The 22,443-nt window shown below is 42.8% G+C and overlaps 2 protein-coding genes across 2 annotated transcripts; both read left to right on the top strand.

The window, feature by feature from the left end:
• Positions 1–3,026: 3,026 nt before the first annotated feature.
• On the top strand, positions 3,027–15,431 carry amotl2a (angiomotin like 2a). The gene is made up of 11 exons (XM_015962359.3): positions 3,027–3,218; positions 3,899–4,664; positions 4,761–4,893; positions 10,677–10,821; positions 10,915–11,007; positions 13,498–13,793; positions 13,947–14,128; positions 14,207–14,308; positions 14,405–14,565; positions 14,822–15,001; positions 15,126–15,431. Exons 2-11 carry the CDS (start codon positions 3,964–3,966, stop codon positions 15,200–15,202), a joined length of 2,070 nt encoding a protein of 689 aa, XP_015817845.3. The 5' UTR covers positions 3,027–3,218; positions 3,899–3,963; the 3' UTR covers positions 15,203–15,431.
• LOC129161932 (uncharacterized) lies at positions 7,000–9,102 on the top strand. The gene is made up of 4 exons (XM_054738451.2): positions 7,000–7,580; positions 7,658–7,801; positions 7,898–8,153; positions 8,438–9,102. Exons 1-4 carry the CDS (start codon positions 7,215–7,217, stop codon positions 9,100–9,102), a joined length of 1,431 nt encoding a protein of 476 aa, XP_054594426.2. The 5' UTR covers positions 7,000–7,214.
• Positions 15,432–22,443: the final 7,012 nt, after the last annotated feature.

Genomic DNA, 22,443 nt, shown 5'->3' with positions numbered 1-22,443 from the left:
GCAATCAATTTCCCTCTGGGATTAATAAAGTATTTTTGAATTGAATTGAATTGAATCAGCATTTTTAGCAATGGTTGGATGTCAACTGCCATGCAAATCAGCACATTTTCCTGTCAGTATTCACAATAAAGTGTTTTTTTTTCCACTGACTGTGTAAAACTGACAAGTGGAGGCTTGTTTACACCAATCACAACCTTTATCCCCCACATTAGGATGATGCTTTTCTTACACTAAAGTCCCAACCCCCACAGCCAGCTGATCCCAGTGTGTCCATCCTCATGCATGGTTGTGATTGTGAATGAAGCGCTGGTGCTAGTGGTGGAGGGGGGACCAGCAGATGGCAGGGCTGCCCCCGTCATGTCTGCTTTTCGGGGAGAACAATGCTTCCCTCAGAGCTTCCTATTACAGGAGGGGACAGGGATTCGAGTCCACGGACAGCTGGCAGGCAGCATGCCTTGCACCCGCCCCTCTCCCACAATGTCCACAGACACACACACGCACACACACACACACACACACACACACACACACACACACACACACACACACACACACACACACACACACACACACACACTGCAATTAACTGCCACTGGCCATGGTTTAAATATTTACCATGCAAACAAAAGGCGGTATAGCAGGAAAAACAACAACAACACAAAAAAACCAAAGAACTTTATGTCTCGATGATCTGATATTATTTATTCATTTGGTCATGTCTGTGAACTCATCATTGCTAAGCACTAATTCATGACAGCAATAATAAAATCATCCTTGTAAACATTTTTGATTCCAGAATCAGAATTTTCACGACATGATGTCGTCTCAACTCGTGTTCACCTAGCACGTCGTACTCCAGGTACTTGGGTGGGATAACTTACAGTAGATCCAAGTGAAGAAGGAATATATAATATAATAAATAATACATTTATTTAGTCTGGCTTGCCAGGCTAGCTGCTTTCATCAGCATCTAAAAAGTCATTCATTCAGCAGCTTTACGTCGTTTGGCGGTGAAGGATCTTCGTTTTTGTTAATAAATAAAACTTGTGTCTGATTCTAGAAATTTAACACACACACACACACGCACACACACACACACACGCACACGCACACACACACACGCACACACACACACACACACACACACACACACACACACACACACACACACACACACACACACACACACACACATCAATTTTGAAATTTCCAATGTGTTTTGATGTTTTAGCTGGTGTACCATACATGCATGCTCATCAACTCAAAAAGAGAAAAACTCCTTCTTCTTCTGTTGTGTTTCAGAAAGCCAGCATCCTTCGAAGTTGCTCTGCTGCCATAGAGGAGAACTTGGAACTATATAATATTATATGATGTTTTCCATGGCCCCCACTTTCCCAGAATGCATCATTTTACAGGTGAAACTACAAAACAATTGAATCTGGTGCTGAAGTTCATTTATTTCAGTAATTGTACTTAGACTAAGAGACCATCTAAAGCAGGGGTGTCAAACTCATTTTAGCTCAGGGGCCACATTGAGGGAAATCTAGTCCCAAGTGGGCCGGACCAGTACATTAAAAAAAAACTTCAGATTGTTTTCTTTGTTTTAATACAATCAATATGAAACCTGAAGTGTACTTGAAAATTTGAAAAAAAAAATCAATAAATAAATAAAAATTCCTTAGTGATTTAAAGAGCTTACAGATCACATGGCAAGATCAGTTCCATGCATTACATCTTTTAGCTTTCACCAGCACATCGATATCAGAAGTCACATCCTGAGTGGCGGCCATCTTCAGGATGGGATTCAAGTTCTTGTGTGAGCCTTGAGCGCAGCTTTGTTTCATTTATACTCATTACAGAGACAACTTGCTCACAAAGATAAGTTTATTTTCTCTCTACATTGTAAAGTATGAAAATAAAGTTTTCACAACCATCTTGCGGGCCGCATTCGACCCGCGGGCCGCATGTTTGACACCCCTGATCTAAAGGCTCAGGAATCCTTTGCAGGTGTTTTGAATTAATTAGCTGATTAGAGTGTGACACTTTGAGTCCGGAATATTGAACCTTTTCACAATATTCTTACTGTCTGAGATTCTGAATGTGGGGTTTTCATCAGCTGTAAGCCACGATCTTCACAATTATAACGAATAAAGATCTGAAATATCTGGTTTTGCATGTAATGTGTCCATCTCATAGTTTCACCTTTTAAGCTGAATTACTGAAATGAATTTGCACCATTTTCTATTTCACCTGCATAATTAGGGGACCTGCTGCTTCGCCAGCGTTAAAGCGGCTCGAACGGCAGCGTGCACCCCCACAAATTATACATCAAAACGACCAGCTCAGCCGTGGGAAGAGTGGTGAGGAATAGCTACACCTTTCATAAGTGATCAGTAAGGTTGGTAACTATGTCCTGATGTTGGGGTGATCTCCCCATCATCCAAAAATCACGATTTGACCTCTATAACACATGGCCACTATCTTGTGCCAGCAGGCAAGTCTCTTTTAAAATGTCTTCAGAATTATTATTGTTCTCACATTTTGTAATGCAGTAACGGTCAATGCTTCATGTGGAGTTTTTACTTTTTGCTATGAACCATTTTAAACATGTTTAAATATGTGTGCAACCTCAAACTGTTAAATATTCTCTATGCAGATTCTGCTTTTTAACAGTCACAAGGAATTAAATTAAATTTCTAGATCAACTGAGATCGACCAAAGTCTGACAGGTCAGAGCTGTGCAAGAATCAAATATTGATATCGGCCTTCAACACCAAAACCTGTGCATTTATTTAACTTTGGAGTTTTGCGTTTCCTCAGACCTCCACAGAGTGAGTCAAATTAAAAATCTGAATATCTTAAACCGCAACTGAAACAGCTTATTTAGCATGACAGAAGCAGCCAGCTGCTCTTCGAACCCCTCCTCTCCTCCTCTGGACTCCTCCTCCTCCTCCTGCTCCCTCTCCGCTCCTGCCCTTGATCCCATGGGGGCTGCTCACCGCAGCCAGCGCATTCCTCTCGTTTCTGCCGCAGCCTACAGTCAGTCCTCAGTCTCTCCGCGCGGCTGCAGCTTCACGCGCTACTCTGTCGCTGCCTTGTCAGCGCGCGCGCGCTCACGAGGGTGAAACTCCAGGAACTCGCTGATATTTTCTGCGTTTTATGAGAGTAAACTTCACAGGAGAGTCTGTCCTCGCCCTGCTTGATGTGACGCGAACGGCGTAAGTGTTTCATCTTTTAGAGGTTTTGTCCGGTGTGCGCGTGGATGTGTGACGGTCGGCGCTGCGCGCAATAAACGCACTGGTTATCCACTTCAGGTGCAAACCCAGCCTTTACCTTACCATGCTCTTGGGATTTTTAACAGTTAAATGAAGGGGACCGGATTCACTAAGTCCTTTGTAGAATCCTTTTTTGTTGTGTTTTAACCTCAGATTTCCAACAGGATTATAGCAGTTGTGGTTGTGATCTGTAGAAAACTCGTGGAATGTGTTATTTGAGTGATGTTGATTGGAGAAAATGTCCATTTGTAATATGGTCAAAAGTCAGTATTAACAATTACACGGATTAGAATGGCAAGCCATCCGATGTGTGTGATTTGAAATGTGCAGAGTGAAATAATTTTGGTTAGGGTTAGTAAAAATCATGAAATCATAAATCAAAAGAGCATTAAAATAATCCAGACAACAGTAAACTTGAGGCATAAATAATCATCTGAAGTTCACTTTTGACACCAGCCTCAGTTTGGAAATATTTATGGAATGATCTAACTGTCAAGAGACGGTGACTGGTCAAAAATGACACACAGATTTCTCTCTTTTAGCTCAGTGGTGCAGAAATTACCATTTGGACATTTTTTAGATTGAAAGGCACCAGGACTGACTCACTCTTGATCTTCCACCAGGTCTTTGATTTTTGCAGCATCCAGGCTTATGTTTGGGTAATCTAAAGCTCGTCTCCCAGACTGAAATGAGAACTGCTGAGGACTCTTCGGGAACGGTCCTGCACCGCCTCATCCAAGAGCAGCTCCGCTATGGAAACCTGACAGACACTCGCACACTTCTAGCTATCCAGCAGCAGACTCTGCGTGGTGGGGGCAGTCCCCGCACCTCTCAAGAGAGCCTCACCCAAGAGACCCAGTACATGCAGATGTCCACACGGCAGGAACCTCAGGGACAGGAGCACCAGGGTAACTGTCTGCACTCCGAGAGCCCTTCAAGTCATCTGTATCAGCTCCACAGAGAGGAGCTGCCCACGTACGAGGAGGCCAAAGCCCACTCCCTCTACCTGATCTCTCAGAAGGGACAGGTGGAACAGGGCAACCCCAGAGTGGATACAGAAGTGAGTCAAAGTGAGGGACTGTGGGATTTAAAGCGAGCACATACACGTTCTCTGAGTGAGAGGCTCCTGCAGCTCTCGCTGGAGAGGAACGGGCACAGAGATGACCTGGCTCTGACCTCCTCACACAGCTATCCACAACTTTACAACAACACTGCTCCAAATGCTGTGGAGCATGACAGACGGGGGCTCCAGCAGTCTCCAGATCAACGGGGACCACCCCCGGACTATCCTCTCCACGTCAGAGTTCCTGAATACATGCTAAGTCACTCAGAAGAGCATGTGCAGTACCACAGAGACCCTCCTCCCCCCTTCTACTCTCAGCATCACAGGTAATCGACAGGTCGACGCGTGGAATGAGCTCCGGTTGAGCCGTTCTGTGCGTGTCTCTTGCAGCGTAATAAGTTACTCATGTCTGTCTTCTGCAGGTATGTGTCTGCTCAAGTGGCTCACACCAGCATTACAGCAGCCTCCATCAGCAGCAACGTGTTGATGCAGGAGAACGAGCGGCTCAGGAAGGAGCTGCAGGTGTACACCGAGAAGGCCACCAGGCTGCAGAAGGTGAGAGATGTCCGCAGCAGATGAAGGAACGTTTTGATCTTGTCAGTGTGCTTAGTTGTTCTTAAGACTCCTAAAGGTAGAGCTAAGTCTCCTCCCTTTCCGGTCGGCTAATGGGTAACCGGTAGAACAAAAAAATGAGTGCAAGTCAACGGGGCTAAAAGAACTGTTTTCTAATCCGCTTTGCCTCACGCCCTGGATCACACACATGTTGTACTTGAATTTAAATGAAAAGTAATGAAGTGTGTTTCAACCACACCAGTCACGTACTTTTGAGATTTATCAGCTTGTAAAAGTTCCTAATTAGCATGACTACAAAACAAGCATCAGCATGTCGCATATATGACATCACCACATAATCTCCTCTGCCCTAGAGTAGCTGCTACTCACCTCATGGCCGTATTTATGGTTCTTTTGTCCTGAAGGAAGGATATGAAGTTCGCTGAATTTACAGCCATTTTTCCTCTGTATTTCTCTGTTTCTGGTTCGATGGCGTCAATATTTGTAGTCCTGGGTGTATTTTCACACAAAAGCTAAAATAACCTCAGTAAAGTCACAGACACTAGTCAGTGACTTGATGCAATTTGCTGGGTTCCTTATATAGGAAACCTTTTTTCTGATTGGCTCAATGAACTGACCTGAATTGGAATGTTTATTATGTGAAGCGCCTTGAGACGACTCTTGTCGTGATTTGGCGCTTTATAAATAAACTTGAATTGAACTGAATTGAATTGAATAATGTTTGCCCCCATTCAAAATTGTTTGCTTTCTTAGCATCAGAATGTGTTTTTAAATTCACCGACATCGTAAGTGAAATCCATGGTACGAAACAAACAGGGTTACAGGGTTTCCGCGGGGCATTAAAAAGCATTAAAAGTCATTAAATGAAATTTTCAAAAATTAAGGCCTTAAATGGCATTAAAAAGCATTAAATTAGATTGTCAGTGGCATTAAATTTTCTCAAGAAATATTCTTAAATAATTTTATTTTTTTTGTCTTTATTGTGATCTGTTGTGAAATTGTATGATAAGTACGTTTGAGCAAACACGCTGGCGGAACCATTTCGATTACTTCTGTTCCGACTCGTTTCTTGTCGAATTGTCGTAAAACCGGATGTTCGACAATAAGCTGGCGCGCTGGATCGTGAGGAGTAAATGTTTGGAAAATGGGGAAATGCAAATTCCAGCAAAAGTGGTTGGAAATCGACGAATTCAAGGTATGGCTGCAGCCCGTTAATGGTCAAGATGGAGAAGGATTTTGTACTGTTTGTAAAAAAAAAATTTAAACTTGGTACAATGGGTGTGAACGCTGTGAAATGGCACATGCAGTCGGACAACCACAAAGCAGCCGTAAAAGGCAGACAACAGCTAACCGTGACTAGTTACTTTTCTGTAACTAGCAACGCGACGTCTTCTACAACTACCACGACCACAACAAGCAGCACAACTGCAGCTGTGAACCCTGCCGTCGGAACATCAAGCACGCTTCAAAAATCGTTTGGATCGCCTGCGGCGCTTCAGGCAGAGGTGCTCTGGTGTCTGAACACTGCCGTGCAGCACCACTCCTACGCATCCAATGAAGGTGTTTCGGAGTTGTTCCAGGCAATGTTTTCGGATTCTGAAATGGCTAAATCTTTCACCTGTGGAAAGGACAAGACGAGCTACGTTTTAAAGTTTGGACTCGCCCCACATATAAAAAAAGAACTGATTTCTGCAGCTAACAACGCTGGACCATTTGTGCTGATGTTTGATGAAAGCTTCAACCAGTCCACAAAAAATAAACAACTAGACGTCCATATTCGATTTTGGGAGGCTGGTGCTGTCCAGTCACGTTATCTTGGATCACAGTTTATGGGACATTCAAAGGCTAAAGATTTGCTGCACCATTTCAAAGTGAGTATGTTTGTACTTTTTGTTTATGAAGTGATATTCCGATGAATTAAAGAGACAAGATGTGTTCATTTTGTTGAGGCTTTTTGCTTTTAGATAGTTTTAATAAGCTAATTTTGAAATTACTATAAGCAAATTTCAAATCAAACATGTTGGTGTAATGTTTTCAGGTTTTCTTTTTCATATCAAATAATTAAATTTATTTTGTTGTATTCATAGGATTGTGTGTGTCTGCTAGACATGAAGAACCTCCTTTCCATCAGTATGGATGGGCCAAATGTGAACTTGAAGTTTTTAAATGATTTCCAGCAAGAGCATGCTGAACTACATGGAGGCCGCCAATGAATTAATGTTGGAAGCTGTGGACTGCACACTCCGCACAATTCATTCAAGACTGGCTTCTCCACATGGAATATTGAGAAACTGTTAAGAGCAATGCACTTTCTTTTTCACAACGTCCCTGCAAGAAGAGAAGATTTTACAAAACTTACAGGCTCATCTCTTTTTCCACTCCCATTCTGTGGACACAGATGGGTGGAAAATCTTCCTGTTGCAGAGAGAGCTATTGAAGTATGGCCAAAGCTTAACGATTATGTGAAGGCAGTCCATAGAAAAGAACTCCCAAACCCTGGAACCTCTTCTTTTGACACTATTCAAGCAGCAAATGAAGATCCCCTGATTTCAGCCAAACTTCAGTTTTTCATGGCGATCTCCAGAACGTTTAGTCCATTTTTAAAGAAATGCCAAACAGATGAGCCTGTCCTGCCATTCCTGTGCAGCGACTTGACAGAGTTGTTGATGGTAATAATCTGCTTCATTTATAGAAATTTCTCAGTTTTAAAGTGGGTAATCTACAAATATCTGTTTTCATTTGATAGAGTCTACTGAGACGTTTCATCCAAAGGGAGCTGCTACAAGACATCACCCCCCTTCAGTTGGCCAAACTGGACACCAATGACCAGAAAAACTGGGTCAATGTGAGCCATGTTGACATAGGCTTGGGTGCTGAGTCTGCCATTAAGGTATTGTTTATTTTTTATATGTATATTTAAAAAAAAACTTAAAACAGTGCATTAATTCCCATGTATTAATTACTTGATGCTATCCCTCCTTGGTAGGCTCTTCAAAGCAAACCTAACAACAGAGTAGGTGACCTCACTGCCCTCGAATTTAGGAAGGACTGCATAAGATGCCTCTCAAGCATTGTTAAGAAAGTGCAAGAGAAGAGCCCTTTGAAATACCCCACTGTCAGGCAGATTGCATGCTTGGACCCCTCCATCGTGAGCAGAGACCCAGAATGGTGCAAGGGAAAGATGAAGTCTCTAGTTCAGAGATTTCTGCAGGACAAGCAGTTGACAGGAGGGATTTCTGCTGGTAGGAATGTTAAAGGGAATGCTTTAAAATAAAGGTTATGACCACCCTTTAATGCATGAGAAATATTCTCAATACATTCTAAGGTTTAAAAACAGTTTTGCTTTTTATTGTTGATCAAGTTATTTTAATGCACATATTGCATTATATATATATATACACACACACACACACACACACACACACAAAACGTTTACATATCGTGTACCAATGTGATGTCTGAATAAACGTCCATCCATTTAAGTGGATTAGATTTAATTACTGCTTTTTGTGTTTGCTTGTTGCAGGTGATGCTGCTGTGCAACAGTTTGACAGCTTTCTCTCTCTGCATGGCAAAAGTGAGGAGCTCCTCTCTTTCAAACCCATGGAGCAAAGACTTGATGTTTTTCTTCGTGACGCTCTCAACCAGACTTATCCTGAGCTCTGGAGTTTCCTTCAGCGCCTGTTGCTCCTATCTCATGGGCAAGCTACAGTAGCGAGAGGCTTCTCTGTGAACAGGGAAGTAGAGGCTTGCAACATAAAAGAAGAAACTGTTGAGGCCCACAGACTAGTCTGTGACCAAGTTAGAGCTTGTGGGGGGGTTCTCAAAGTTCCCCTCACAAAAGAGCTACTAGCATCTGTAGCATCAGCCAGGACTAGATATAGGATCTACCTTGAGGAAGAGAGACAAAAGAGAGAGGGTGCCATGCGTGGACTTAAGAGAAAAGCATTGGAAGATGAGCTAGAACAGCTGAAAAAGAAAAAGGAGATATTAAGGGTGGTGTGTGTCAGCCTTCAGAAAGATGCTGATCAACTAGCTGAACAGGCAGAAAACAAACCGAGCACGCTCATGGCTCAAATGATAACAAAATCTAATACTCTAAGGAAGAGATACAGGGACAAATGCAGTGAACTGACAAATGTTGAGTCAGAGCTGGAATCAAAAACTAGTGAGCTAAGGCACATGCATTAATCCTGTTGTGTGAAAAAAATGCTGTAGCATGTTCAATAACATGTAACATTCCATGCAACTATGTATTTGCTATGTTCTAGGCATACATTTTTTTGTTTATCTCAGGGTACATTATAATACATTGAGTTCTCAGAGGATTTTTTTTATGTACATATATATCCGTGGATTCTCACGTGTGTTTGTTTATGGCATTAAAAAGGTTAAAAATGGCATTAAAATGGCATTAAAAAGCATTAAATTTGTTTTGCTGATTTCTGCAGAAACCCTGGGGTTAGAAAAATAGCGCTTTTAGCCCCGTTGACTTGCATTCATTTTTTCGTTCTTCCGGGATCCCGTGGTCCGTAAGTGGATGAGCGTGACTTAGGCTCCCCATAAAAGGGAAAAAAGTATTTTCTGCATAAAAGTTAAATAATTATCTCCTACTTGCTGCTTGATCATGGAAATGTAGAATTAAATCCCAATTATTAAACACTCATTAAGTTTGTAATTATTTTTCCTCTTTGGACAAAAGCTCGGCACTGCACTGCAGTGTGGCTTTTCAAAATAAAAGCACTGGATTGTCTATCATGGCTTGCATTTACGTTGATAGTTTTCCATTTTCATATAGTTGTATATTTTAAATCTCCACCATTAAAAAATATGTCATTTGATTCCCAATAGACACTGACCTGAAATCAGAGATTCTCAGAGATGTAAAATAAAATATCCAGAGATCATGTTTTCAGGGTACTGCAGTTTAGAAATAGACCAAACGGTCAGAAGCATGCAGCCTAATGCTGCCGCAGGATTATATTTAAATGGATGTTTATGTTCCTGAAACGTGCCTGCTTAATGAATGCTCTAATACATTTTTGTCAGCTGACATTTCTTTTATGCTCCTGTTCTATATATTAACACTCGTCATTTTAGTGATGTGTTTGAACACGGAGCAGTGCACAAAATTAAGATTCAACAGTTGGTTAAATTCAGTGTTCAAACACAGATTCAGGTGCAGAAATATGCATTCACTGTTGATATTTTTGAGATTTTAGTATGCAGATAAAGCAGAAAGGTCTAGATATCAGCCAAAATGGGCCAAAAATCGGCATCGGTATCGGCATTAGTAAAGCCCATACTGGTTGATCTCAACTGAAGTTACCAATTCATGTCAGTGGGTGAAAAGTTTGTGCAGTTTAGAGAACAAAACACAGACTTTGTGTGTTTTTGTGGCGTGTTAATAAAACACAGAAAAGCTGCCACGAAGCCCAAATGTCCAAACCTGGGGTGAGTACTGGTAAAAATGTGTATTTGGTAGTATAACTTCATAGAGACATACCGCTGGACACCATCCCATCGCTCTTGTTGTCCTAAAACAGGTTACCTTTAGCCGTGGAGGGAACCAAACGCCTTGACACCTGGGGCTTAACAAATGCTCACTCAGGAATTTTAATCTCCTGATTCAGTTTCACATTATGCTCAAAAGCCTGTAAACTGCTGTTGCAGAGGTGACTCATTAGGCACATTCATGCTCCCAGCCACCGTCCAGACACCACACCAGGTAATCGGAGAGTGATCACTTTGCATTTCTTTCCCAGTTGGAGCTGGAAATTCAACACATTTCTGAGGCTTATGAGACGCTGATGAAAGGCTCGGCCAAGCGGGAGACTCTGGAGAAAACCCTGAGGAGTAAACTGGAGGCAGAGATTAGGAGGATGCATGACTTCAACCGGGACCTTAGAGGTATTTTATCTGGTCAGACTAAACTATCAACATCTCAGTGTGACATTAAACGTGTGTGTAATCGCTGTGTTATGTTTGTTATCCGCTGAATAGAACAACTTGATGCAGCTATCGAACACGGAGCAGCTAAAGATGCTGAGTGCGCTGACCCGAGGCAGCATGTCTTTGTCAAACTCCTGGAGCAGAGTGAGTAGATGTCTGCATTCAAGGTTTCTGCACTTCCACACCTCTCACAGCAGACCGTAATGTGTGTGATTGTCCTAACAGACCTCCCAGTGCAGCTCTTAACAATAACAGGGACATAGCAGGGCAGGGATTGGTTTCCTCCCTCAGTGATGACACGCATGTCTCAATTCCTTCATTTAACTCAGACTCCAGCCTTTTTCATCGCTGCAGTAAATGTGACCTGGATTCCTGAAATGTCTCTGCCATGTTTTTTCTTCATTCCACAATTAGAAGCACCTCCTCTGGGCCCTTTTTTTTGTTGTTTTGCGTCATGGCTGACTTCCCCCTCTCAGGGGGATCTAATAAGTCTGGGACTCTGGGGCATCCTGACCCAACACAGCGTGACCTCTGCCTCGCGCCCTCCTTGTTTGGTTGTTTCTTCACCTCGTGGCTTAATGGACCACTTGTAAATATTTAATGACACATTTTTAAGTCTGTGCAGGGATATGCTCTATAGATTTGGCAAGTTTCTGTCTCGATTCCTCAGACTTTAAGTTTCTTTCCTCAAACTCCACGTTGTCACGGGCCTTCAGATTGCAAAGAGACCGTGGGAGCAACAGAGTATGGATGAGATCTTTTTTTCACAAGAACCACAAGAAATATTTTGAGCTGCTTGTTTACTTCACGTTCTTAGAAGCATTCCAGAGCTTTTGCCAGTACAAAGCTATACTTGTGTGCGTAAGTGGATAAGAGGAAGTCTGCATTCCCTCCACAGGCATGCACTGGTGTTGTGTAATCAGCCCCCCGTTTAGAGTGGCACAAGAGAGCCACAGAAACTGGCCTTCCTGTCAAATCCTTTTGTTATTAGTGCTTTAGCAAAAATGCTCTAGGAATGTTTGATTTTTCATTACAAGGTCACAAGTGTAAGATTTGAGAATTGGGTCGTTCGTTAAACTGAATCTAATTTTCTGGTGGCTCCAAACAATCGCAAAACCGGATAATTTAACTGAAGAATAACAAATATTAGTAATAATATATTTTGTCCCGTTCCACTTTTATCATACCTCCCAAATCTTGACTCCTTCAAAAGGCAGAACTCACACAGGTCATCTGCATTTTTTAAAATGTCAGCGTTGGTAAAGATGGCAGAACAAGGGCAAAACAAACTGGTTGTATATGTGTGTGTGTGTGTGTGTTTATCTCTCTCTCTCTCTCTCTCTCTCTCTCTCTCTCTCTCTCTCTCTCTCTCTCTCTCTATATATATATATATATATATATATATATATATATATATATATATATATATATATATATATATGTGTGTGTGTGTGTTTATCTATATATATATATATATATATATATATATATATATATATATATATATATATATATATATATATATATATATGTGTGTGTGTGTGTGTGTGTGTATAACTATATATATATATATATGCTATATATATATAGTTATATACACACACACATATATATATATATGTACATATATATATATGCTATATATGTGTGTATATATAACTATATATATATGCTATATATATATACATATATATATATGTGTGTGTATATAACTATATATTAATATGTGCTATATATTATATATATACGTATTTGTATATATATATATATATATATATATATATATATATATATATATATATATATATATATATATATATATATATATGTATATGTATATATATGTATATGTATATATATATGTATATATATATGTATATATATATATATATATATATATATATATATATATATATATATATATAAATGCATGCAAGTAAAAAAAACCTGCCTGTGTTATTTTTGATTATGACCTACACATGGTTTTGATATTAGTCATTACTGCTCCTAAAAACACCTTTTTTTAATTAACTGACTTCCTGCGTGGACATCCAGGCTCCTGTAGCATCTTCTCTGTTTATGTAGCAGTGCTGTCTGCACATGAACTCTTCATCTGACAAATCTAACAGGCACAATATTGTGTTTTATATGGTATAAAAATACCTATCTGATAAATTTAGCTTTAAGAGGTATTTTATGGCAGTCTATTGATTCTAGAGCATAAATCATATTTCATAATTAGCCACCACTAAACAGCACAACTCTGCCACCTGCTGACAAAAATGTGCAGTTTTTCTTTCAAACGTGAGGACCAGGATATTTTTTTTTTAATTAATAATATTTGTTTCATAATCGAGAAGCTCTTCTAACAGGAACATTTTTAGAAACCTCCATTTAGTTTCTACAAGTCATGAGTGTAAGAAACAGGAGATGATGCGTGACGGTTTGGTGTGTAAAAAACAAATCAAATTAGGTCAAATTCAGACATTTTTACAATGTTTGCTTCAAAATTTTCCCAAGAAAATTGAAAACTTTAACTTTTCCGTACTCGTTTGAAGATTAACATCTCATATTTTTAAGTAAGTTATCACTCCATTTATCTTGTATTACGTTTCAAATTCATTTGTCTCTCAGATGAAGAGCAGCAGCGGGAGCGGGAACGACTGGAGAGACAGCTTCAGCATCTGCGGGCGTCCGGGGAAGAATGCCAGCAGAGGAGGGAGCTTCTGGAGCAGGCTCTGGCCTCGGAGCAGAACCGCAACAGGCAGCTGGAGGAAGAGCTGCTCCGAAAGAGAGCCTACGTGAAGAAGGTGGAGCGTCTGCAGAGCTCTCTGGCACAGCTGCAGGCTGCGTGCGAGAAAAGAGAGGTGCTGGAGCTGCGGCTGCGCACTCGTCTGGAGCAGGAGCTGAAAAGCCTCAGGGCGCAACAGGTAAGGAACGGAGGTCGATAACATCTGCTGCTGCTCGGAGGAGAAAATCCTTTTTCAACACAAGATGATCAGACTTTGAGGCAGCGGGTCATATTTAATCTTCCAAGGAATGCTGGCTCTTTAACTTTTTTGTGTATTTGCGCTCATTTTTAGAACCGAAATTCTGATCTCGCAGCTTCAGAAGTAAGCTTGTCCACGTTGCAGCTGCTGAGGGAAAGGGAGGAGTGTATCCTGGCCCTGGAGGCAGACATCACCAAGTGGGAGCAGAAGTACTTGGAGGAGAGCACCATGAGGCAGTTTGCCATGGATGCAGCTGCTACTGCTGCAGCACAGAGGTACCGCCAAGCTTTTAATCAAACACCAGGTCATCTAACAAGGTTCCAGCATTCAAACAATAACGTGTTTTCATTCAGGGATACAACCATCATAAACCAGTCACCCAGACATTCACCAAACAGCAGCTTCAATGAAGACTTGCCTCTGTCACCTCACAGACACCAGGAGATGGAGAACAGGTAGGACTCATTTTGAGTTCTGGTCACACCGTAGATTTCTGTTTGTGGCGTTTTAGGAGAACGTGAACCTGGATGATGGGTTTCGTGTGTTTGTAGGATCCGTGCGCTTCATGTTCAGCTCCTGGAGAAAGACGCCGTTATTAAAGTCCTGCAACAGCACTCCAGGTCGGAGCAAAGCAAGCTGGAGAAACGGGGGCTTCGTCCAACCAGGTCCGTCCCCACCATCAGCACCATGACCTGCAGCACGGAGAGGAAAGGTAGGCTGTTCGTGCTGCTCGGAGAGGGACTGGACCAGACCAGACAGAACATATGCATTCTAAAAAAATAAATAGGACGTTGGCGACGATCCTCCTGTGTTACTCAACTAGGCGACGTGTTTTTATACTGCAACACATATCACCTCTCACTCCAGAATAGCCCCATCCAGAATAGCCGTGGGAAGATCTGAGAAGGGCAGATGTTCAGGATGAAAGTGGTAATTAAACCGTGTCCTCTCTTTGTCCGCATGTGTAGGAAAGAGCATCTCAGATGACCAGACAGGTGGTGCTGTGCCTAAACCCCCGTCCTTTGTCACGGCCAAGGGCCCGAGTCTAGACTCCAGTACCCAAAGAGACGAGGTCCAGCTGGAGCTGAAGATCAGAGCAGATGCCTCCAAGATAAACTCAATGGAAGAGAACTCAGCGGCTGCTACTGGTGGGCTTATTCTTCATCACCAGCATTCAGACCCACATTTAAGATGGTCTTTTTAATTATTTTCGAACGATTTAAACAAGTACATAACAAAGATGTGAACAAGTCGTTTTACTTGATATTTTAGTTACGTCTGAGGATCCAAAAGCCCTGCTCAAGACACTGAAGAGCACGAACACAGAGGCGATCGAAATCCTCATCTAAGCCGTGACGGATGTGAGTGAGAGGCGACGGCCAGGAACCGGCGGAAGCGTTTGTGGAGGGGGGGCTACCTGGCCCGGGCTGCTGACGGTGCATGTTGTTTTTGATAAGTTATGGACTGTATTTATATTTGTGAGATGTTGGTGTGCTGTAGATGTTGTTTGGGTTGACTAGATTCTACTGACACACCCCAGAAGGGGAACCTTCTTAAAGTAATGGAAGTATTTAAACAGATTCTATGTTTGGAGGTTGCCCAGTATTGCCGGACAGTTTGGATTTAAACGAACAGTTGCTCCTCTCTCTAATACATTCGGGGGCCCTGCTCAGTGGAGGATTTAGAAACTTCCTCTGAATGCAGAGCTTGCAGAAGGCCTTCTCATTTCTCCTTAAAAAAAAAACTCGGCGAGGATTGACAGCATTTCACCGGGGTCCAATTTTCCAGATCCCGAGTTAATGTTTAGGGCCTCAGATGGCGGCTGCCCAACATTTTGCTCCCCTCCAACGACACGCTGGAGCTAATCTTCTCACATTCCTTGCTGAGGGAATGTTCCTGTTAAAGAAAAAGGCTATCTAAAGTCTGACCCCTCGGCCTTGTTGAGACGGAACGCATTCTCCGCATGATTCCTCTTCCTGGGCTGGTCGTTCCCTCTGAGCCGTGGTAGCTGGTCCTACCACGGAGATGGTCGCCTATAATTGGCCTGCATTTGCTACACTAATAATTGTCTCCATCACTGTGTTATATTCAGCGGTGTTTTCTCCATTCTTCACGTATTTCACATGTCTGAGCAGACTACGCGCTCGGAATGGAATTTTCTATTTATTTCCCTGCTAACTGTAGGTTTACCAAACACTGCTGACTGTGGACTACTGTTTTAAGGAGCTGTGTTGTATTTAACTGGAATGTGTCATAATTCCAGTTATGAGGACGCCCTGTAGGCCGCGCTCGCTGAGAATGGGGTGGATGGCTTCCTGTACCAGGAAGTCCAGCGGTTCTGTACATACAGAACGTACTAGAATTCTGAGGCGATAGCCTTGATCCCTCCCTTTTAAAGCTCGTGCTAGTTTCACTGTGTGTGTGTGTGTGTGTGTGTGTGTGTAACGTTTATATAGCATTTCCCTTGAAGCCCATTCAATCCTAATCTCCATCTCTGTGCATTTGCTGGTCGATGCCCCGTCCTAGTTTCACTGACCTTCACAACAACTTTTGGAGTCTTGTTTACATGAATGGCGCATTTGAAGTGACAAAACTTAATATATTTTCTTTGTTTGTGTCTTTGTTCCCATTTATCTATAATTGTTTCCTTTCTCAGTGCCAAAGATGCCGTCTGTGTTTAAGTTATTACCGATGATGAATACAAAAGGCTCTGTTAAAGGGCCTTGCTTCAGTTGGTTGAACCAATGTTTTGTTGCTGTGAACTTTTGTAAAGGAAACATGTATTTACACCTTCACATTTCACAATAATAGATTAAAATTCATAATATATATTTGACAACAACCCTTCTGTTTATTGCCTTCATTCCTTTGGTTGGGTAGAGGATAACAGCAACTGATGGCCGTCGGCGAGGCTTGCACTCAAACTGTCATCACTGGTCATGTGTCTCATTCAAGAGGAATTTTATTATGATGCGTTGAAGATCAGAACGATCGTGGATCACTGAGTAGATCAGTCGAACTTTCAGAGATTTATCATTATGATCATCTACAGATGATTCACTTTTAGAGTCAAATGTTCAAGATTATATTGAGAGGAGCCAGTTGAGGTGGCTCGGGCATCTGGTCAGGGCGCCTCCTGGACACCCCCCGGTGAGTTTTTCTGGGCATGTCCAACTAGGAGGAGACCCAAGGGAAGAGCCAGGACAAGCTGGAGGGACTACGTCTCTCGGCTGGCCAGGGAACACCTTGGAATTTCCCTGGAAGAGCTGGCCCACGTGCCTGGGAAGAGAGAAGTCTGAGCCTCGCTGCTTAGGCTGCTGCTCCACGACCCAACCCTGGGTAAGCAGATGAAAATGGATGTATGTTCAAAATGGCTGCTACGGCTAATTGACACTGGTAAAGTCAGACAGTACTGAGCTCAAACCTTCACAACACATACTCGGAGACTGGGTGTAACACTTTTTGACCAAAACAACAAAAACTCCATAATTTCCTTAGAAGGTCTAAGTTTTTAAAACCCGAGAGAATATGAGTGGTGGTGTTATGTTTCATTTTAAAAGTTGTATTTTATTATTATATTAACATTCAGTGTGTCAACAAGAAATTAGTTAAATTATCTTTCCAGCACTGGCAAATGAAGGTTTTGTCACTTCGTTCCAGAGTCAGACTGCTTCTGAGCAGGAAAACACGAGTCTCTCTACTCTGTTTTTATTTATTTATTTATTGTTTAGAACTTCTTTGGTTCATTCTCTGAGTCTGTTTCATCCTGCATCAGACAGCTGCTCCTCCTGGGAACTTCCCGTTTGGCATTGGGCATCACAAACCAGAACCAGCAAAGAATTTAGCAGTAAAAGAATGGCATCCCGCTAAAATGAGGGCAGCCCATGTATAAAACGGGATTTCCCAAGCAGGTATGATCCCAGTAGAACAGTCCATAACCCAATTCATGTTTCTGCTGAGTGGCTCATCTCTTTCAGAACAGCTGAGACAAGTCATGTTCATCTACCTAATGTAAGACTTCATTTGTTCACTCTAAATGAAGGTTAACCACTTGTAACAATGAAATGACTCTTTTCTTTCTCTTTCTCTGCCAGAGGTCAGTGGTGCAGGTCACAGGTTAAGTTTGTTGGCCTCCTTGTGGGACCACAGGGAGTGCAGCCTCAACTTGGCAGAATTCATGGTGTGGCGCCCATCACACCTCCTACGAATGTCTCCGAACTTCGGAGCTTCCTAGGGGTGTGCAACTACTCGCGCCAGTTTGTAGAACACTACGCTGAGATAGCGAGACCTCTGACTGATCTACTGGAGAAGGACCATGGACGTAATTTTCACTTTAGAGGTGGGGGGGGGGGGGGGGGGGTACATCTTTACAGTATGCTCTAATGGGAAACAGGTTTCAAAACAAACGGTTGTTTTCCGCTTGGTCCTAGAGCTCAACCAGTGTCAATTTAATATAGCGTAATGTTGTTTTTGGGTGGTAAAAAGTGCAGGGGTCAAAACTTGACTTTGGAAAAAAAAGTGGGGGGGACATGTCTCCCCCCCCCCCCCCCCCCCCCCCCAAATTACGTCCATGAGAAGGACGTGCCTTTCGAGTGGACTGAGCAGCAGCAACAGGCCATGGATGACCTGAAGGCCGTATTATGCTCAGCTCCGTGCTTGGCGCTCCCCGATTGTGACAAGGAGTTCCACCTTGAGATCAGTTTCTCATCTCACAGTTTGAGTGCCGGTCTCTACCAAGTATATGACTGCGACAGGCGTGTCGTAGCCTATGCTAGTAAGCTCTTGTCCGGTCCTGAGTTAAAGTACTCTGGCTGTGAAAAAGCTTTGCTTTCCACCATGTGGGTGGTGAAACACTTTTCTTGCTACATCGGTGGACAGAAGATCATCATTGAAACTCAGCACCAGCCAGTGACCTTCCTTAACAGCCAGCACATCAGAGATGGTGTGGTGACCAACGCGCGAATCACGTCATGGCTGCTGGCTCTTCAAAGCTTCGACATCGAAGTACGCTACGCCCAGAACCGCCGTAACCCTCTTGGCATGGGTTTGTCTGCGTGCCAACACTGCTTGGACGACGCTGTCACGTCAGTCCCGCCAGCTAGCCCTCCTCAGACTCTTCTAAACCCCAACCACCATTACTTCGATCAGTCTCTCTGTGTGGACTTGCCGACCGTGTACGTCGATGGCAGTTCTTTTCGACGCGGTGCTGCGCCTAGGTCAGGCTTGGGTGTCGTCTGGTTGAACGCCGACCAGAAGGACTCCCGGTGTTACTGGTTGGGTCCTAAGGCCTCACAGTTATCAGAAGTGGCTGGGATCTTGATAGTACTACAACTTGCTGTGGACCGTGGTGTCCATGAGCTGATGACTTGCACTGACTCGGACTACGTGCGTCTCAGTTTCATTTGTCATCTACCTTGAATATGTTCAAACTGAAGTTACTGATAAACCCAAACTGTATGTCTCCCTAGCTGCGGTGAGCTTACATGAACATTAAGATCACACAGGTTTCAATGTCCTGCTACTTCTACCCAGAGAGTCTAGGGGCCGTCTTTAAAGTACTCTCTCCAAAAACCCTTAATGAAAACGTCCTGACTGGCCTTGTGGTCACTGAAGTCACAGGAAAGATGGCCTATCTTTTTTTCAGTAATAATCAAATAAGAAAATAAGTGATGTGTAAATTATCTGTCTGTCTGTCTGTTGTCTTTATATTTAACGATGAAAACCAAATTGAGCTCATCAGAGTTTGACTTCTCAAACTCTCCAGCCCATGACAACTTTTATAAATCCTTTCATTATAAGTCGAAGCTCCTTGCATGTATTCTCTGTAAAATTCCACTTTCAGTATAAAAATGTTTTGCCTTCCTCGTTTCCCCTGTGAGCCCGACACGGCATTCCTCAGATGCCACACATTCCCCCTCGGGTGTTTTTTCTAGTAGCCAAGTGCCATTTTCTCAGCTCCAGTTATAAATCTCCATCTGTTGAACACCATTTTCAGCTGGGACACATGTGGCACCACAGTGTCTGTAAATTACCAGTATTTTTGTTCACAGAGATCCTGTTTCAGATATGTCCCCCTGTGGAGTGAGACACTGGCCCTCACCATGCTGCAGCGCCGTGTGGAGGGGGATGTCTGAAGGGGAAAGGTTAGGATTACAGGACCTCGGATTCTTCCAAGTTTGAAATTCCTGGGAAGTGACATTTATTTCTGAGGGAATCTGAATAGTCCAACACTCATCATCATCATCAACCACCCAGGATGAAAAACTAAATTAAATCAAATGTGCATGTGTACATTCCTCACTCGTCTGGAAATTAGCTGAAATGACTGGTGTTGATGTCAGGTCTGATGCATTCATTCATCATCATGATTTCATCATTTCTGAGCCCTGGTGAGTTTTCTCACATGAGCACAGCATCAGCCGTGTAAATCAGCAACAGATGTCAGAGCAGGAAGTCAGGTTTCAACCTGTAGAAGTAAAGTCCAATTAAACATGTTTAGTCCACATTTACGTAATCAGACACATCAGAAAAATAAATGAAACACAAAAAAAAAAAAAATCTGACTTGTTTTAAGACTTGTATTCATCTTCAGAACCAGACTAGAATATTTGGTGTGTTTAGCCTTTATTTCCATGGAGATTCCAAAACTTCCTGCCTGCAGCAGTCTTGGATTGTTCCTCCACCCCCTACCCCCTAACTTTTCCACATAAATCAGGGCATCGTCTTCTAATTTTAGTATTCTCAGTAAGGCGATGCAAATCCTTCATAAATCAGCAAAACCTCCAAGTCTGCTTTAGTTGCTGCTTGCCTTTCTTGTAATCCAAAGGAATTTTGTTTAAGTTGTGGACTTTTCTTCCTCTGCACGCCGACACACTCCTCTCCCATCGTCTTCTTCTTTCTACACAATATCACACATATAGCTTATGTCATGAATATCAAATTACAGTGACTAAAATCTTTATGAGCCAGGTGTATGCAAACAGACTGTGGAGTGTTCAAGGACATCATTATAACATCACTAATAGGAGGACATGTCAAACTGAATATCCATCCATCTTTTATACCTGCTTCTCCACACAAGGTCACAGAGGGCTGGTGCCTATCTCCAGCAGTCTTTGGGCAAACAGGTGGGGTACATTGAGGACAGGTTGCCAGTTCATCGCAGGGCAACACAGAAACACATATGACATACAACCAAGCACACACACACACACTCACACCTAAGGACAATTTAGAGAGACCAGTCAACCTAAAGCTTGGTTTATGCTTGACGCATTCACTTTCCGCTTGGTGATGCGGCTCGCGGATGGAACGCGCTTCACAACTCGCAGCGTTTATGGTTCGTGCGGCTCGTCTCTGCGGTGAGCCAATATTCTCCCAAACTGTAGGGGGCAGCATGGAGCTCTATGGCATGCATCCAACACTACACCATAGTAGAAGTAGAAATTAGTGTTTACAACACGGCATTCCAGCATTTTTAACAGCGTCCTCGTCTTTTCCGACAGTGCGAGCTATTTCTTTCCAAGAATTATTAACATGTTGATCACGGTGATCTCTGAGAGCTGAATCATACAAATGTCTGTATTTACCAACCTCTGCCATACTAGTTCTTGCCGGTTTTTCCGCGTCCGTCCGTCCGCGTGGTTAGAAATTTTCCGAGGTGCTCGTTGCGGAAATCTTGGGCCGTGCAGAGACGCGGTGGAGGGGCGTGGTTGTTAAAATGACGCAAAATGTCGCAACTTTTCCGCGCGGAGCCGTGCGGACCTCGCGGACGCGTCAAGCATAAACCAACCTTAACAGTCATGTTTTTGGACTGTGGGAGGAAGCCGGAGTACCCGGAGAGAACCCGTGTGTGTACTGGGAGAACATGCAAACTCCATACAGAGAGACCCCAGGCCAGGATGTGAACCCAGGACCTTCTTGCTGCAAGGCAACAGTGCTAACCACAGTTTCAATTGGTCCTGTAAAATTGGATATTTAATCACAATTTTTTTACCATTAAAAATATAAATGTTAGAAACCAAAAACTTATTTTAAGTCCAAATATACAAATAAATTGTTTTGTTGCAATTGTACTTCTGCCTTTCTCTTTAGTACAGGTGAAACCCTGCTTCATTTGTCCATCTGTCCATCTGTCCATCACTCCATCAGTCCATCTGTCCATCGCTTCATTGGTCCATCTGTCCATCACTCCATCAGTCCATCTGTCCATCCGTCCATCTGTCCATCTGTCCATCACTCCATCAGTCCATCTGTCCATCGCTTCATTGATCCATCTGTCCATCACTCCATCACTCCATCACTCCATCAGTCCATCTGTCCATCGCTTCATTGGTCCATCTGTCCATCTGCCCATCACTCCATCAGTCCATCTGTCCATCCGTCCATCTGTCCATCTGCCCATCACTCCATCAGTCCATCTGTCCATCGCTTCATTGGTCCATCTGTCCATCACTCCATCACTCCATCAGTCCATCTGTCCATCGCTTCATTGGTCCATCAATCCATCCTTCCATTTGTCCATTGGTCCATCAGTCCATTTGTCCATCTGTCCAATAGTCCATCTGTCCATCTTCCACTCCATTCTTTA

This window comes from Nothobranchius furzeri, chromosome 16 (genome assembly GCF_043380555.1).
Source record: "Nothobranchius furzeri strain GRZ-AD chromosome 16, NfurGRZ-RIMD1, whole genome shotgun sequence".
NCBI classification, from domain to species: domain Eukaryota; kingdom Metazoa; phylum Chordata; class Actinopteri; order Cyprinodontiformes; family Nothobranchiidae; genus Nothobranchius; species Nothobranchius furzeri.
The sequence above is the reverse complement of the archived record's forward strand: the minus strand, read 5'-3'. Positions and strand labels throughout refer to the sequence as shown.

Coding starts and splice junctions, on each gene's coding strand:
- amotl2a (XM_015962359.3), top strand. CDS start 3,964: ATGAGAACTGCTGAGGACTCTTCGGGAACGGTCCTGCACCGCCTCATC. Junction 10,822..10,914: donor CTTCAACCGGGACCTTAGAG/GTATTTTATCTG, acceptor TCCGCTGAATAG/AACAACTTGATGCAGCTATC. Junction 14,566..14,821: donor CTGCAGCACGGAGAGGAAAG/GTAGGCTGTTCG, acceptor CCGCATGTGTAG/GAAAGAGCATCTCAGATGAC.
- LOC129161932 (XM_054738451.2), top strand. CDS start 7,215: ATGCACTTTCTTTTTCACAACGTCCCTGCAAGAAGAGAAGATTTTACA. Junction 7,581..7,657: donor ACTTGACAGAGTTGTTGATG/GTAATAATCTGC, acceptor TTCATTTGATAG/AGTCTACTGAGACGTTTCAT. Junction 7,802..7,897: donor GTGCTGAGTCTGCCATTAAG/GTATTGTTTATT, acceptor CCTCCTTGGTAG/GCTCTTCAAAGCAAACCTAA.